The 15000-nt window shown below is 50.9% G+C and overlaps 3 protein-coding genes across 3 annotated transcripts in view; 1 reads left to right on the forward strand and 2 right to left on the reverse strand.

Annotated features, from left to right (window-relative positions):
- Positions 1-8209, reverse strand: part of LOC306834293 (palmitoyltransferase ZDHHC14-like) — a 10515-nt gene extending 2306 nt beyond the window's left edge. The window contains exons 1-4 of the mRNA XM_079360126.1: positions 7190-8209; positions 3560-3720; positions 1305-1448; positions 1092-1229 (exon numbers count right to left, since the gene is read on the reverse strand). Of these exons, the coding sequence (XP_079216252.1) occupies positions 1092-1229; positions 1305-1448; positions 3560-3720; positions 7190-7485 (739 nt within the window). The 5' untranslated portion in view covers positions 7486-8209. The remainder of the gene's footprint in view (positions 1-1091; positions 1230-1304; positions 1449-3559; positions 3721-7189) is intronic.
- Positions 8210-8552: 343 nt separating this feature from the next.
- tmem242 (transmembrane protein 242) lies at positions 8553-11426 on the forward strand. The gene is made up of 4 exons (XM_079359967.1): positions 8553-8716; positions 9756-9856; positions 10804-10941; positions 11011-11426. Exons 1-4 carry the CDS (start codon positions 8638-8640, stop codon positions 11122-11124), a joined length of 432 nt encoding a protein of 143 aa, XP_079216093.1. The 5' UTR covers positions 8553-8637; the 3' UTR covers positions 11125-11426.
- A 1050-nt stretch (positions 11427-12476) lies between these two features.
- LOC306824633 (AT-rich interactive domain-containing protein 1B-like) overlaps positions 12477-15000 on the reverse strand; it is a 15393-nt gene continuing 12869 nt past the window's right edge. The window contains 4 exon segments of the mRNA XM_079344821.1: positions 12477-14039; positions 14121-14622; positions 14694-14824; positions 14967-15000. The exon segment at positions 14967-15000 is cut by the window's right edge and continues 570 nt beyond it. Of these exon segments, the coding sequence (XP_079200947.1) occupies positions 13024-14039; positions 14121-14622; positions 14694-14824; positions 14967-15000 (1683 nt within the window). The 3' untranslated portion in view covers positions 12477-13023.

Consider the following 15000-nt stretch of genomic DNA (forward strand, 5'->3'; position numbering starts at 1 on the left):
GACAACAAAGCAGCAGCCAGTATGTCCTCCTTCTAACTTTAGATCCTGCTCCTGCTCTAGAGCTGGCTAAACACTGAAGCTACAGTGTCCTCCACATGCAGAGCTGGCTAAACACTGAAGCTACAGTGTCCACCACATGCAGAGCTGGCTAAACACTGAAGCTACAGTGTCCACCACATGCAGAGCTGGCTAAACACTGAAGCTACAGTGTCCACCACATGCAGAGCTGGCTAAACACTGAAGCTACAGTGTCCACCACATGCAGAGCTGGCTAAACACTGAAGCTACAGTGTCCACCACATGCAGAGCTGGCTAAACACTGAAGCTACAGTGTCTCTACATGCAGAGCTGGCTAAACACTGAAGCTACAGTGTCCACCACATGCAGAGCTGGCTAAACACTGAAGCTACAGTGTCCACCACATGCAGAGCTGGCTAAACACTGAAGCTACAGTGTCTCTACATGCAGAGCTGGCTAAACACTGAAGCTACAGTGTCCACCACATGCAGAGCTGGCTAAACACTGAAGCTACAGTGTCCACCACATGCAGAGCTGGCTAAACACTGAAGCTACAGTGTCCACCACATGCAGAGCTGGCTAAACACTGAAGCTACAGTGTCCACCACATGCAGAGCTGGCTAAACACTGAAGCTACAGTGTCCACCACATGCAGAGCTGGCTAAACACTGAAGCTACAGTGTCCACCACATGCAGAGCTGGCTAAACACTGAAGCTACAGTGTCCACCACATGCAGAGCTGGCTAAACACTGAAGCTACAGTGTCCACCACATGCAGAGCTGGCTAAACACTGAAGTTACAGTGTCCACCACATGCAGAGCTGGCTAAACACTGAAGCTACAGTGTCCACCACATGCTGACCTGTGTGAGAGGAGGGGGGGAGACAGCTCTCTGTGATGATTAGAGTTTAGACTGCAGTACTCATTTTAAACACTAGGGGGCGGAGCTACATGTTGCTCCTTTAAGTGGTGAAGTGGCTTGAAGCTGTGCAGGACTTCTACCTGTGTTGGTCTTTAATCCGGGTCAGTAAAGAAAGCGTGTGTGGAGCAGAGTGGGAGGGCGTGTCACTCACTGAGGATGACGTGTGTGATGACGAAGGCGAAGATGAAGATGGTGAGGAAGGAGAGCGAGAGGATGAACAGGTAGAAGAAGCGGTAGTTCCTCCGTCCGACGCAGTTCCCCACCCAGGGACAGTGATGGTCGAAGCGCTCTGAGGGAGGAAGACAAAGGAAGGTCACGCTGAGGCCCTCAGGTGGTCTCTGAGCAGGATCAGACTCTCACTGACCCACACAGTTGTCACACAGGCTGCAGTGCGACGCTCGTGGCGGTCTGAAGATCTTGCAGGTGAAGCAGTATTTCAGTTTGACCGTCTGCCCGTTGATCAGAACCTCTCTGGTGCGAGGTGGCGGTCTGGAGCAGCCCGTAGAGTCTGGAAAACACACAACACCAACACAAAGGATTTATGAGTCCACTGACATGATGTCACACCCTCGCTCCCGCCATTCAGGATCTCCCATTCATCGGGGGGCCAGGGTCGGGGAGCCTGGGGTGCTCCAGGCAAGACGGGGTCTGGGTCTACCCCCGGGGGTCAAGGGTGGCGTCCAGGAGGATCCTAATCAGAACCACCTCAACTGGCTCCTTTCGATGTGAAGGAGTCGAGACTGTACTCCGAGCTCCTCCCCCTCTGACCTTCTGAACAGCCAATCAGAGAGATTTGTTTTTTAACACTCAAAGTAAAAAAAGAAAGAAACCAGGGAGAAGCAGCAGCATGATAAACTGCTGCAAAGCCTTCTGGGAGGAGAGGCTCACCTGGGTGTGGAGCTGCATCACAAACACACCCGCTGCCCCCCCCCCCCCCCCCCCCGCCTGAGCTCCTCCTTTCATCTCCCTGAAGTCTCCGACCTGATCCACCAATCCAAAGATCCCACCGCCCTGCTCAGGTCCTCTCTGCGTTACATCCTCACTACTTCATCAGAGAGCAGGGAGACAGGGAGGCTGTGATTGGTTCATCAGAGAGCAGGGAGACAGGGAGGCTGTGATTGGTTCATCAGAGAGCAGGGAGACAGGGAGGCCTGTGATTGGTTCATCAGAGAGCAGGGAGACAGGGAGGCCTGTGATTGGTTCATCAGAGAGCAGGGAGACAGGGAGGCCTGTGATTGGTTCATCAGAGAGCAGGGAGACAGGGAGGCTGTGATTGGTTCATCAGAGAGCAGGGAGACAGGGAGGCTGTGATTGGTTCATCAGAGAGCAGGGAGACAGGGAGGCCTGTGATTGGTTCATCAGAGAGCAGGGAGACAGGGAGGCCTGTGATTGGTTCATCAGAGAGCAGGGAGACAGGGAGGCCTGTGATTGGTTCATCAGAGAGCAGGGAGACAGGGAGGCTGTGATTGGTTCATCAGAGAGCAGGGAGACAGGGAGGCCTGTGATTGGTTCATCAGAGAGCAGGGAGACAGGGAGGCCTGTGATTGGTTCATCAGAGAGCAGGGAGACAGGGAGGCCTGTGATTGGTTCATCAGAGAGCAGGGAGACAGGGAGGCCTGTGATTGGTTCATCAGATTGGTACCTCGTGGCAGACATTGGTTGAGGTTTTTACAGATGATGGATTTACTTTGTTCCTTTTTCAGAGAACCTGAGTTATTAATGTCTGTCAGGACCTAAAGACAGATGTCTCATTTGTTTCATGTCTGAGCGTCTTCTTCTTCTTCTTCTTCTTCTTCTTCTTCTTCTTCTTCTTCTTCTTCGTCTTTAGTTTGTTTGTCGGACAGGAAGTGGGATGTTATTTTAAGCGGTGCGTCACAGAATGCGTTCCTGACCACCATAAAAAACTGTCCTCTATTTCTGTCTGTCCTCCAAATCACACACACACACACACACACACACACACACACTCACACACACACACACACACACACACACACACACACACACACTCTCGCTCTCTATGAGCTGTGTGTGTGTGTGTGTGTGTGTGTGTGTGTGTGTGTGTGTGTTCAACATCCTGCTCCTTCCTCTTCCTCTTCTTCTTCTTCCTTATTTGGTCGTCCCCTGAGCCCGGCTGTGATTGACAGCTCCGTCTCTCCTCTGATAAATTTCCCGCCGTGAAAATAAATAAATATTTAAACAAACAAAAAATAATAAGCAGTTTCTAAAAATAGAGCGCAGAGCTTCGACGCTGACGCTCAGTTTCTGTGGAAACCACTGATTCACTGAGACGTCTTTTTGACAGGGCGGAGGAGCTGTCACACACACACACACACACACACACACACACACACACACACACACACACACACACACACACACACACACACACACACACACTAAGCATCATTAGTGATCAAATTATTCAGAGAAGAATCAAAAGTCCTTCAGAGACGAACGTCATGTGGTTAGAGTGAACAGCCCACGTGCGGAGGCGGTCCTGGCGGCGGTACGGCCCGGCGGTACGGCCCGGGTTCAAGTCCGGCGTGTATATTCCCACTTTGAGGCCTGTTGACGCCACGTTCACAGGTTCAGTTAAAAACTAGGATTAAAGTTTACCCATTTGTCTCTCCAGGTCGGCGGCCTCATCCGGCGTGGCCCGAGGAAGGACGCCAGGGTCAGTGAAACTCGCCCTGAAGAGCATCCCCATGACGAAGATGAAGAGGACGCCGCCCACTGCGGGGATGGCGGGGGTCAGGTTGGACGCCAGGAAGGGACAGCTGAGGACACAAAGGAGAGGCAGAGATCAGAAGCTGAAAGTCTGAGACGATCTCAGGAGCTCGCCGCTTGTTTCAGGACGTCAACAAACATTTCAGCGTGCAGACAGAGAGTCCAAAACATACAAGCAGAAACCTCCAGTGCTGAAGTGTCACATCCTGCAGTACCTGGAGTGTCCACTAGAGGCTGACTGCAGTACCTGGAGTGTCCACTAGAGGCTGGCTGCAGTACCTGGAGTGTCCACTAGAGGCTGGCTGCAGTACCTGGAGTGTCCACTAGAGGCTGGCTGCAGTACCTGGAGTGTCCACTAGAGGCTGGCTGCAGTTCCTGGAGTGTCCACTAGAGGCTGGCTGCAGTACCTGGAGTGTCCACTAGAGGCTGGCTGCAGTACCTGGAGTGTCCACTAGAGGCTGGCTGCAGTACCTGGAGTGTCCACTAGAGGCTGGCTGCAGTACCTGGAGTGTCCACTAGAGGCTGGCTGCAGTACCTGGAGTGTCCACTAGAGGCTGGCTGCAGTTCCTGCAGTGTCCACTAGAGGCTGGCTGCAGTACCTGGAGTGTCCACTAGAGGCTGGCTGCAGTTCCTGGAGTGTCCACTAGAGGCTGGCTGCAGTACCTGGAGTGTCCACTAGAGGATGACTGCAGTACCTGGAGTGTCCACTAGAGGCTGGCTGCAGTACCTGGAGTGTCCACTAGAGGCTGGCTGCAGTTCCTGGAGTGTCCACTAGAGGCTGGCTGCAGTTCCTGGAGTGTCCACTAGAGGCTGGCTGCAGTTCCTGGAGTGTCCACTAGAGGCTGGCTGCAGTACCTGGAGTGTCCACTAGAGGCTGGCTGCAGTACCTGGAGTGTCCACTAGAGGCTGGCTGCAGTACCTGGAGTGTCCACTAGAGGCTGGCTGCAGCAGCACAGGAAGTCACATACACACCCATTCAAACAGCCTGTTTTTACAGCAGACATGAACATGTTTACAGCCTGCTTCAAAAAACCAAATAGGTGTGATTAGCTCATGTCTCCATCCACACACACTGTACGGGGGGAATGTTTTGATGACTCAGCAGTTTTGATTGGATGAAGGATCAGAGTTATTCACAATAAGGCGTGTAGCTGAGCTGATTGACAGGTGGGCGCCGTGTGACGGTTTGTCAGGAGGCTTAAAACCCGCCTCAGCTCTCAGCCTGTCGTTAGCTTGACTCAAAGTTAGCCTGAGACAGCATTTCCAGCACGGAGACCGCCATCCATGGGACTTCAGCGCCCCCTGCAGGGACACACGGGGGACTCCAGCGCCCCCTGCAGGGACACACGGGGGACTCCAGCGCCCCCTGCAGGGACACACGGGGGACTCCAGCGCCCCCTGCAGGAGCACACGGGGGACTCCAGCGCCCCCTGCAGGGACACACGGGGGACTCCAGCGCCCCCTGCAGGGACACACGGGGGACTCGTTACAGTCTGAGTTGACAAATTAATTCTGCCAATTAAATGTCAAATTCGATGTGTTATGTGTTTATAAAAACGATCTCTGAAGGAGCGAGCATCGTCTCAGGTTTAACAGTCTTCCCCATCTTTCAATCTCCTGCTGTTACCGTAGTGACAGGAAATGGTTACCACGGCAACGGGAAACTCCAGGGTTGCTGTTTGAAATGTGGGAAGACGGGAAAAAGAAAAGGAAATAAAGAAACCCTCCAGACGTCCTTGAGAACCTGGAGAGGAGCGTTTAGAAGAGAAAGTTTTAGATTTAGATTTGAGTTTGTTTCTGCTTCACTGCAGGTTCAGGAAAAGGAGAAAACCTCCTCCATGAAGTAAACATCTCCGTTCAGGAGAGGAAACTAAAAAGGGATGAGACACTCTGAAAATAAAAACCTTTACCTGCTCTCATTAAAACGTCCTGCGTCTCATAAATCCACCGAGACGAATCAGAGAACGGAGACGCGGCGAGGAAAATCAGCAGAACACAGCCCGAGGTTCAGTCACATTCCCGACGGAGCCGCAGGACTCAGATCATCTCATGAAAACGTTTCTACATGAAAGGAGCTTTGATGACCTGCAGACGAATCAAATCAGCTCCTGATGTTGATTTTATTCTATTTTTATTTCTCAGTATTTCAGACCTGGATTAAAGAAGAACAATATAACTGACTGGTTTCATTCTTTATTTAAGGTCAGAGTTCATCATTTCCTCCAGATCTGCTTCATCAGGTCCAGGTCTAAACTGTCTTTAGGTCCTGACAGACATTAATAACTCAGGTTCTCTGAAAAAGGAACAAAGTAAATCCATCATCTGTAAAAACTTCAACCAATGTCTGCCACGAGGTACCAATCTGATGAACCAATCACAGGCCTCCCTGTCTCCCTGCTCTCTGATGAACCAATCACAGGCCTCCCTGTCTCCCTGCTCTCTGATGAACCAATCACAGCCTCCCTGTCTCCCTGCTCTCTGATGAACCAATCACAGGCCTCCCTGTCTCCCTGCTCTCTGATGAACCAATCACAGGCCTCCCTGTCTCCCTGCTCTCTGATGAACCAATCACAGCCTCCCTGTCTCCCTGCTCTCTGATGAACCAATCACAGGCCTCCCTGTCTCCCTGCTCTCTGATGAACCAATCACAGCCTCCCTGTCTCCCTGCTCTCTGATGAACCAATCACAGGCCTCCCTGTCTCCCTGCTCTCTGATGAACCAATCACAGGCCTCCCTGTCTCCCTGCTCTCTGATGAACCAATCACAGCCTCCCTGTCTCCCTGCTCTCTGATGAACCAATCACAGCCTCCCTGCCTGGACACTATTCTGTTTGTTTCGTTTCTACACAGTGAGCATTCTTTATTCAGAGGACTCGAGTAGATCTGCACTCATTCATAAACACACCTTGAATCCTTGAATCCAAGGATCCTGATCCCAAGGTTCAAAATCAAAACAAATAGAGACTCCCAAAGATTCCCAGCCATCAGCAGCCTCTACCATCAGTGTGTGAATGGATGAGTTCATACTGATGGACTCTGCAGCAGCCTCTACCATCAGTGTGTGAATGGATGAGTTAATACTGATGGACTCTGCAGCAGCCTCTACCATCAGTGTGTGAATGGATGAGTTAATACTGATGGACTCTGCAGCAGCCTCTACCATCAGTGTGTGAATGTGTGTGAATGGATGAGTTAATACTGATGGACTCTTTACTCTGCAGCAGCCTCTACCATCAGTGTGTGAATGTGTGTGAATGGATGAGTTAATACTGATGGACTCTTTACTCTGCAGCAGCCTCTACCATCAGTGTGTGAATGTGTGTGAATGGATGAGTTAATACTGATGGACTCTTTACTCTGCAGCAGCCTCTACCATCAGTGTGTGAAGTTTACTTTGGATGATTTCTGCTGTAAAACCTGAAATGTGAGTAGAGCTGAACTTGTTTGTCTAACTTACTCTGTGTGTGTGTGTGTGTGTGTGTGTGTGTGTGTGTGTGTGTGTGTGTGTGTGTCCACTCACTCGAAGGTGAAGAAGAGCCCGCAGGTGAGCAGGATGAGGACCAGGGTCAGGTAGAAGACCCCGGTCTGCCTCGCCATCATGATCCTTCCGTTGCAGTAGAACCGGTTCCTCCCCGGGAACACCTGCCACTTCCTGCGGGGGGTCCGGCTCCTGTGGCCGGTCCAGGTGGACTCGGTGCCGCCGGCGGGGGCTGGGCACGAGCCGCTGCTGCTGCTGCTGCGCGTGCAGATCTGGTTGTACTGACCCGGCTGCTGCTGGTGCTGCTGGTCCAAAGCGGCATGAGGGATCTGAGACATGTGTCCTCACAGGTGAGCGCACAGGTGAGCAAAGGAATGAAAGACAAGCAGCTGTGCGCTGGTGCGTTCAGGCTCTCCACATGTTCAATGAAAGAATCCTCGAGTCTGCAGCCGAAAGAGACAAACATCAGACATGTTTTCATCCAAAGTCTCCCGCTGTTATCACCAATTATTCCTAAACAAACCCAAACTCGTGGTCAATCGCAAAAAACCCAGCACAACACCCCCGCGTCGCACCGGAGCAGCGTCCCCCCCCCCCCTCACATCATCCAGCGTCTCTATCCTATCCCGGGATAACGGAGCGGGACCTGGTGTGTTCCTGGTCCGGGTCTCTGGGGGTTTACAGGATTTGTGTCGGTGAGGAGGAGGAGGAGGAGGAGGAGGAGGAGGAGGACGTGAAGAGCATCCCGATCCTCCGCAGAGCTGCTGGAGCTCCGAGACCCCTCACTGCACAGATCATCTACTGCGAAGAGGAATCACTCTGAAAAAAAAGAAAGCTCAATGATTTGCTGATGTTTTATGAACAGATTACACAATCACTGGATCGATGAAGAGCATCACCAGCAGATATCAAGACTGTTCAATTATAGAGTTTTTATTTACTTTACACATCCACATATTTTACTATGATCTGACCACTTTAGTGACTGCATTTAAGATATCAATTAAACAAAATGATAGATTTTCTTGTGAGACAATATACTTATTATATTCTATGTTTTTGTTTTTTTCTCATTAAAGTCATCTGTGCAGATCTGTATTTATTTTAGGTTTTTAAAATCCACCACATTTCTGTTTATTTATCATATTTTTTGATTCATTCTACTTGTGTCATTTTAAACGAACTGAATAATCTGATCTACTAGATTTAGAAACTCTAAAAACAAACTGAGTGACAGCTCTCTATTTCTTACATTGGATTGCTGCATTTCATAGACGATCTATGTTAGAGTGGTCCGTCCATTTGACGCTTCCGTCGGAAACATATTCTCGATTTATACATGTATAAATATATTTATAAAACAAGTAGGAGTTGTCTCCACTTCATATGAAATCCGACTTCATACTTTGTTGTCACTTCCTGATGAATCAACGCGCGGTGTCTGACGTCCTTAACTCGCTTGTTTCTAGTCGGTGACGGACCACAACAACATGACAGCCGCCAGTGAAAACACGGCTGTGGGAGAAACAGCAGAAATGGACGAAGAGGTCAAACTTCACATGTTAAAAGGCAAGAAAGCCGTTTGACCGTTAGTTTGTAGTTCATGATAGCTGTAGCCTTTAGCATTTGTAGTTCATAATAACTGTAGCCTTTAGCGTTTGTAGTTCATGATAGCTGTAGCCTTTAGCATTTGTAGTTCATAATAACTGTAGCCTTTAGCGTTTGTAGTTCATAATAACTGTATCCGTAAGCATTTGTAGTTCATAACTGTAGCCGTTAGTGTTTGTAGTTCATAATAACTGTAGCCGTAAGCGTTTGTAGTTCATAATAACTGTAGCCTTTAACATTTGTAGTTCATAATAACTGTAGCCTTTAGCGTTTGTAGTTCATAGTAACTGTAGCCGTTAGCATTTGTAGTTCATAATAACTGTAGCCGTTAGCATTTGTAGTTCATAATAACTGTAGCCTTTAACATTTGTAGTTCATAATAACTGTAGCCTTTAGCGTTTGTAGTTCATAGTAACTGTATCCGTTAGCATTTGTAGTTCATAACTGTAGCCGTTAGTGTTTGTAGTTCATAATAACTGTAGCCGTAAGCGTTTGTAGTTCATAACTGTAGCCGTAAGCATTTGTAGTTCAAAACTGTAGCCTTTAGCGTTTGTAGTTTATAATAACTGTAGCCGTAAGCATTTGTAGTTCAAAACTGTAGCCTTTAGCGTTTGTAGTTTATAATAACTGTAGCCTTTAGCATTTGTAGTTCATAACTGTAGCCGTTAGCGTTAGTAGTTCATAATAACTGTAGCCGTTAGCGTTTGTAGTTCATAACTGTAGCCGTTAGCGTTTGTAGTTCATAATAACTGTATCCGTTAGCGTTTGTAGTTCATAATAACTGTATCCGTTAGCGTTTGTAGTTCATAATAACTGCATCCGTTAGCCAGACGGTGCGTTCAGGGTCGTTTCCCAGCTGAGGTCACAGTAATGAATACTGCTCCTACAGGTGTGTTGCTTCTGGATGATTGGGCGACACTCTCTCACAGCTCAGGTCTCTGGTTGAAGCGGGTTGTGCTTCAGGTGTTACAGTTGCTGATGTCTGACTTCCTGTTTGCAGGTGCAGCCTTTCTGACCACCGTGGCGTCTGCAGGGATGATCGCAGGCTTTGGTTCCACGCTGGCGCTGGCGAAGAAGAAAAGTCCAAACTGGTTTAATAAGGTCAGTTTACAGCAGGAGCCCCTCTGGATGTTTACACGTTGATGAAGTCAGTAAAGATCAGACGGGTCAAGATGAGCTGCGTTGACATGATGGATAAAGCAGCGTGATGTTGAGATAAAAACCGAGCTGATCATCGATCTGTGGTCGTCGTGCTTTAAAGTCTTTATTGAGTTATTTTTTCCAATGACTGAGACGATGAACAAACTGCAGACGTCTCAGAGGACATTCTCAGAGGACTTCACAAACATGCGATGAAGACGACTCGGCTGTCAGGGTCCTGATCTTGTTTTCGCTCTCTGACTCGATTGGTTCCTCCTGGCGTGTCCGTGTGTAACCGAGACGTGTGACGGCGTCTGCGCTCCCTCCTGACCAGCTGCCATAAAAACAAACAAACAAACATTCAGACATTTCCACGAAGCCGCACAGATTCTCAGACCGGAACGGCGTGATTACCAGACGCTCACAGGACCCTGATTAACGCTGACGCACACGCACGCTAAAGTTAGCGCACAGGAACAATCCGCCGTTTGTTCCCCGGACTATTTCCGTCACAGGCTCGTCTTTGTGGTCGCAGCGAGGACGTGAAATGAGATTAGACGTGGAGTCGGAGAGTCGGAGGAGGAACGTCTGGAAGTTGAAAGACTTTTTATTTTACATGTGTCCCACGTTAGCCGTTAGCTGTTAGCCGTTAGCTGTTAGCTGTTAGCTTTTGATTTATTGATCAAATATCTGTGCACGGAAACGACAAAGCGTGATGTGCGTGCTCTCCGACCTCCAGTTTGTCCTGTTGGTGTCAGATTTGACAGACGTCTCGTCACGTTCAGCAGCCGGTGAAACGCTGAGACTTTAACAAAGGGGGAGGGGCTTATTTGACTTTAATGAAAGTAGCGAGAAGCCGATAAAAACATGTTGAAACTCACCGAGCTGACTCTCTCTCTCCTCTGCAGGGCGTCATGGCGACGGCAGCGGTCCCGGAGAGCGGGGCGTCCCTGGCGCTCAGGGCTCTGGGGTGGGGGTCTCTGTACGCCTGCGGTGGAGTCGGTCTGCTCTGCTTCAGCGTGTGGAAAGTCCTCGACGTTCACAGCGTACGTTCGTCCGTCCGTCACACCGCTGAACACGAAACGTTTCACTCACTTACTCTCTTTCTGCTCCAGTTCTCCCAGTTCAGACTCAAGATGCGTTCCTTCTTCCCGTCCATCCCCAAGTCCGCCCCGCCTGCAGCTGGATCTCAACCTCTGGACTGGGACTCGCTCTTCAAGTCAAAGTGACCACGGAGCGCGCTGGAGGACCAATCAGACGAGTCGACACTGAGACTAAACGAGGAGACTCGAGGATGATCTCTGCAAAGAACCAGTCCGGTCCTGGTTTAGTCCCAGTCCGGTCCTGGTTTTGATAGCGGTTGTTTATATTTTGAAAGATGAACTCCTGATTTGAAGTGTTGTTTTTGTTGTGGACGCAGACGACAGCAGTGATCATGTTGATCCTGCGGGGGGCGCTGCTGTGCCTCTAAACTGTTCAGATAGAAAACATGATTATTTATGAACTTGAATTAAAAGATATGAAACATGAAGACCTGTGAGTCCCTCTCTCTCTCTCTGGTCCAGACCCGACCTGGACTCTGTGATCTGGATCATGTCGATGTTTTGTTCCTCTGCTCCCCGAGGCGTCGCTCGCCTTGCAGTCTGCTTCACGTCGCTCAGCTCAGGTTTAAACATCACATCGAAGTGTGCGCAAGAAAAGAGTTAAAAATGAACAAAAATCACAACTATTTTACAATTTTTGCTTCCTGCTGAAAACATCTGAACACGTTTGTAGTTTTTTAGAAAAGCTGCCGTGAAATCAGACATTTTATTCCTCAACAATCCGCCGAAAGTCTGTGAAGTCCTGGAGGGACTGACGATCGCAACATCACGACTTCTTGTAGTTCTTCCTGTGATCTTGTAGTTCTTCCTGTGATCTTGTAGTTCTTCCTGTGATCTTGTAGTTCTTCCTGTGATCTTGTAGTTCTTCCTGTCATCTTGTAGTTCTTCCTGTGATCTTGTAGTTCTTCCTGTGATCTTGTAGTTCTTCCTGTGATCTTGTAGTTCTTCCTGTCATCTTGTAGTTCTTCCTGTGATTGTGTAGTTCTTCCTGTCATCTTGTAGTTCTTCCTGTCATCTTGTAGTTCTTCCTGTGATCTTGTAGTTCTTCCTGTCATCTTGTAGTTCTTCCTGTGATCTTGTAGTTCTTCCTGTCATCTTGTAGTTCTTCCTGTGATTGTGTAGTTCTTCCTGTCATCTTGTAGTTCTTCCTGTCATCTTGTAGTTCTTCCTGTGATCTTGTAGTTCTTCCTGTCATCTTGTAGTTCTTCCTGTCCACCAGAGCAAAAACTTGCCGCTGACTGAGTCCGTGGACATTTGAAAGTAAACTGCTTTTCTGCTTCGGCTCTTGTACATGTAATTACATAAAGAGGCCACACGAGGGCGTCTGATTCGCTGGATCGACTCGCCCTGTGGGATCAATAAAGTTTTGAGTGAAATCAAACAGGAGACGTTCTGCATGTTGAGATTATCTTTATCTCTTTACAATTCTTATAATCTCAAGTCCAGTACAGTCCCCGCCCCCCCAAGACCCCCACGCCATCTCAGATCAGCCCGTGTACGCTCCTTAAATACAGAGGCGAGTTCAGCTGCGGAGGATTCATGGAGCACAGCGTCGTCTATTTACAGGAGGAAGATGATGAAGAGGAGGAGGAGTCTGGATTTGACACATAAACTCTTAAAAAACTCAACGTGGCGTTTGATCGTGCTGAGGTCGGCAAAATACTGAAGATGGTCGCTCCGCAGACGAGTCAAAGAATTCACATTGGGAGTAAAAAAAACTGAACGTATTGCACCAAAACAAAGTCACCTACAACATGTGTCACATTTAAATAAACAGGCCCCGCCCCCAAGGTCTAAATAACGACCACGTCACGGCGAGCCGAGAGCCCAGCGCCACTTTGGTTCCAACAAAACGACAACTGAATAAAAATGTAAAATATTTTCGTATTAAAATTATTTAAAAATCCAAACAAAGCGATAAATTCTTTATAATTTCTTTTGTATTTAAAGTTTTAAATAAAAATAGAATCAGGTGGGCGGAGCTTCTGCTGAGGCCACTGAGCGCGCTCCGTGGCGGTGTGTGTGTCACGAGCGGGCGATTTTAAACAGTACTTCACACATGATGGCCGCCACGGACGAGTTCAGCGCCGCCGACAGCGAGATGTCGAGCAGCCGGCTCTCATACAGAACAAACTCCGCCCTGTTCTCCTCCACTCTGGCCATCGCCAGCAGCGCTTTGGCGGCGCGGGACATCATGTTGACGCTGGGCGGCTCGGGCCGCGTGGCGGCGTGCAGCAGGCCGTGCGAGGCGTGCTGAGCGGCGGCCACGCTGTCCTCCAGGAAGCCGATCAGAGTTCCCACGCTTCCTTTCTGCAGGGCGACCGCCCGCGCCGCCACGGCGTCTCCCTGCGCCAGATTGGACAGGACGGCCACCGCCATCTCCCGACACACCTGGCTCCTCCTCTCGCCAACCAGACGCACCAGCGTGGCGTACAGCTGGTCCTGGCGGCTGAAGGGGGGCGTGGCGAGCAGCAGGTCCACGTTACAGTCCTGGACGCTCAGCTTGCACAGACACTCGAGGACCAGCCTCTGCGGCGAGAGCGAGGACACGCCCCCCGCCGAGCAGAACGGGTCCTGCGCCTCGGCGGACGGACAGACCATCCAGTGCAGCAGTCCGTCCAGCACGGGCAGGATGACGCCCTCCGGGTACACGGACAGGTCCAGCTGGCCCGCCATGTTAGCCAGCGTGACCAGCGTGTTCTCCCGCAGCGCCGCCAAGCAGTCCCACCACCACTCGTCCCGGCTGCAGGCGTGGCCCCGCCCCTCCTCCCGCTGGTAGCTGGCGGGCGAGCGTTTCCTGCGCGGGTGGCGGTGATGCAGCAGCAGCAGGCGGCCCAGGATCAGGACCAGGCCCGGGTGCTGCGACAGCTCGGCGCCGTTCTCGGGGACGAAGGAGAGGCCGCGCACCACGTTGGAGACGCAGACGCAGCGTTTGGACAGAGCGTCCTGCCACGACTCGGCGGTGGACAGCGGCGCCTCGTCCCAGCAGCGCGGCTCGTCCTCCAGGTGACTGATGGGACTCTGAAGCTCGACCTCTGACCCTGCAGGGGACAAACAGGTCACAGATATGAACAGGACCCCCTGCTGGTGTAACACGGGTACTACAACCAACACGTTCTTACCTTCCTCCGTTCCAGACGGCGCCTCGTCCTCGCCGCCCCTCCCGCTGCTCCTCCCCTCCCCCTCGCCTCCGGTCAGGATGTGAGCGGTGGAGTCTCCGCCTCCGGCCTTCCAGTGCAGGAAGCCGCTGATGAATCCGTTTGGTCGTGCGAGCTCCGCCCAGCGTTGCTCCGCCTCCTCCCAGTCCTCCCCCGTCTCCTCCAGCACGATTGGCAGCCTGTCGTACTTGCTGGCCTGCGGGGGGCGGGGCTTCACCTCCTCTTTGACCACGACTTTCTCTTCTTCTTTCTCCTCCTTCTCTGCGTCTGGACGTCTGAGCGGTGGCGTCAGCTCCTCCGACCTCCTCTGCTCCTCTGATTGGCTGTCGGACTCCTGCACCTCCTCCTGAGGGGGCGTGGCCTGGGCTCCCGGCGGGGTCCCGACCTCGCACTCCTCCAGGATGCCGAAGATCTGGATGAGGCAGCGGCGATAATACTCCACCACGAGCTCCAGGAAGCCAGGCAGCTGCAGGAGGAAGTGATGTCATCGATCATGAGGTTTAAATGTCGGTGACCTTTAAACGGCGTGATGGTTACCTGAGCGAGGCTGAACGAGCCCACCGTGCTGTCGTCGTACAGCAGGATGTTGATGGTGTCCAGCGCCCAGCTGCTCTCCGCCAACAGCCCCGACTTCAGTGACATCATCACCCGCCACGCCTCTGGAGTCCCTGATTGGTCGAGGTCAGTCAGGGAGCTGGTTAACCTGGATCTGTCGTGTGTGTGTGTGTGTGTGTGTGTGTGTGTGTGTGTGTGTGTGTGTGTGTGTGTGTGTGTGTGTGTGTGTGTGTGTGTGTGTGTGTCTCTTCTTACCCGTGTCTTTGGGAGTTAACCGGCGTCGCGTCTT

Source organism: Symphodus melops (genome assembly GCF_947650265.1).
Source record: "Symphodus melops genome assembly, chromosome: 1".
NCBI classification, from domain to species: domain Eukaryota; kingdom Metazoa; phylum Chordata; class Actinopteri; order Labriformes; family Labridae; genus Symphodus; species Symphodus melops.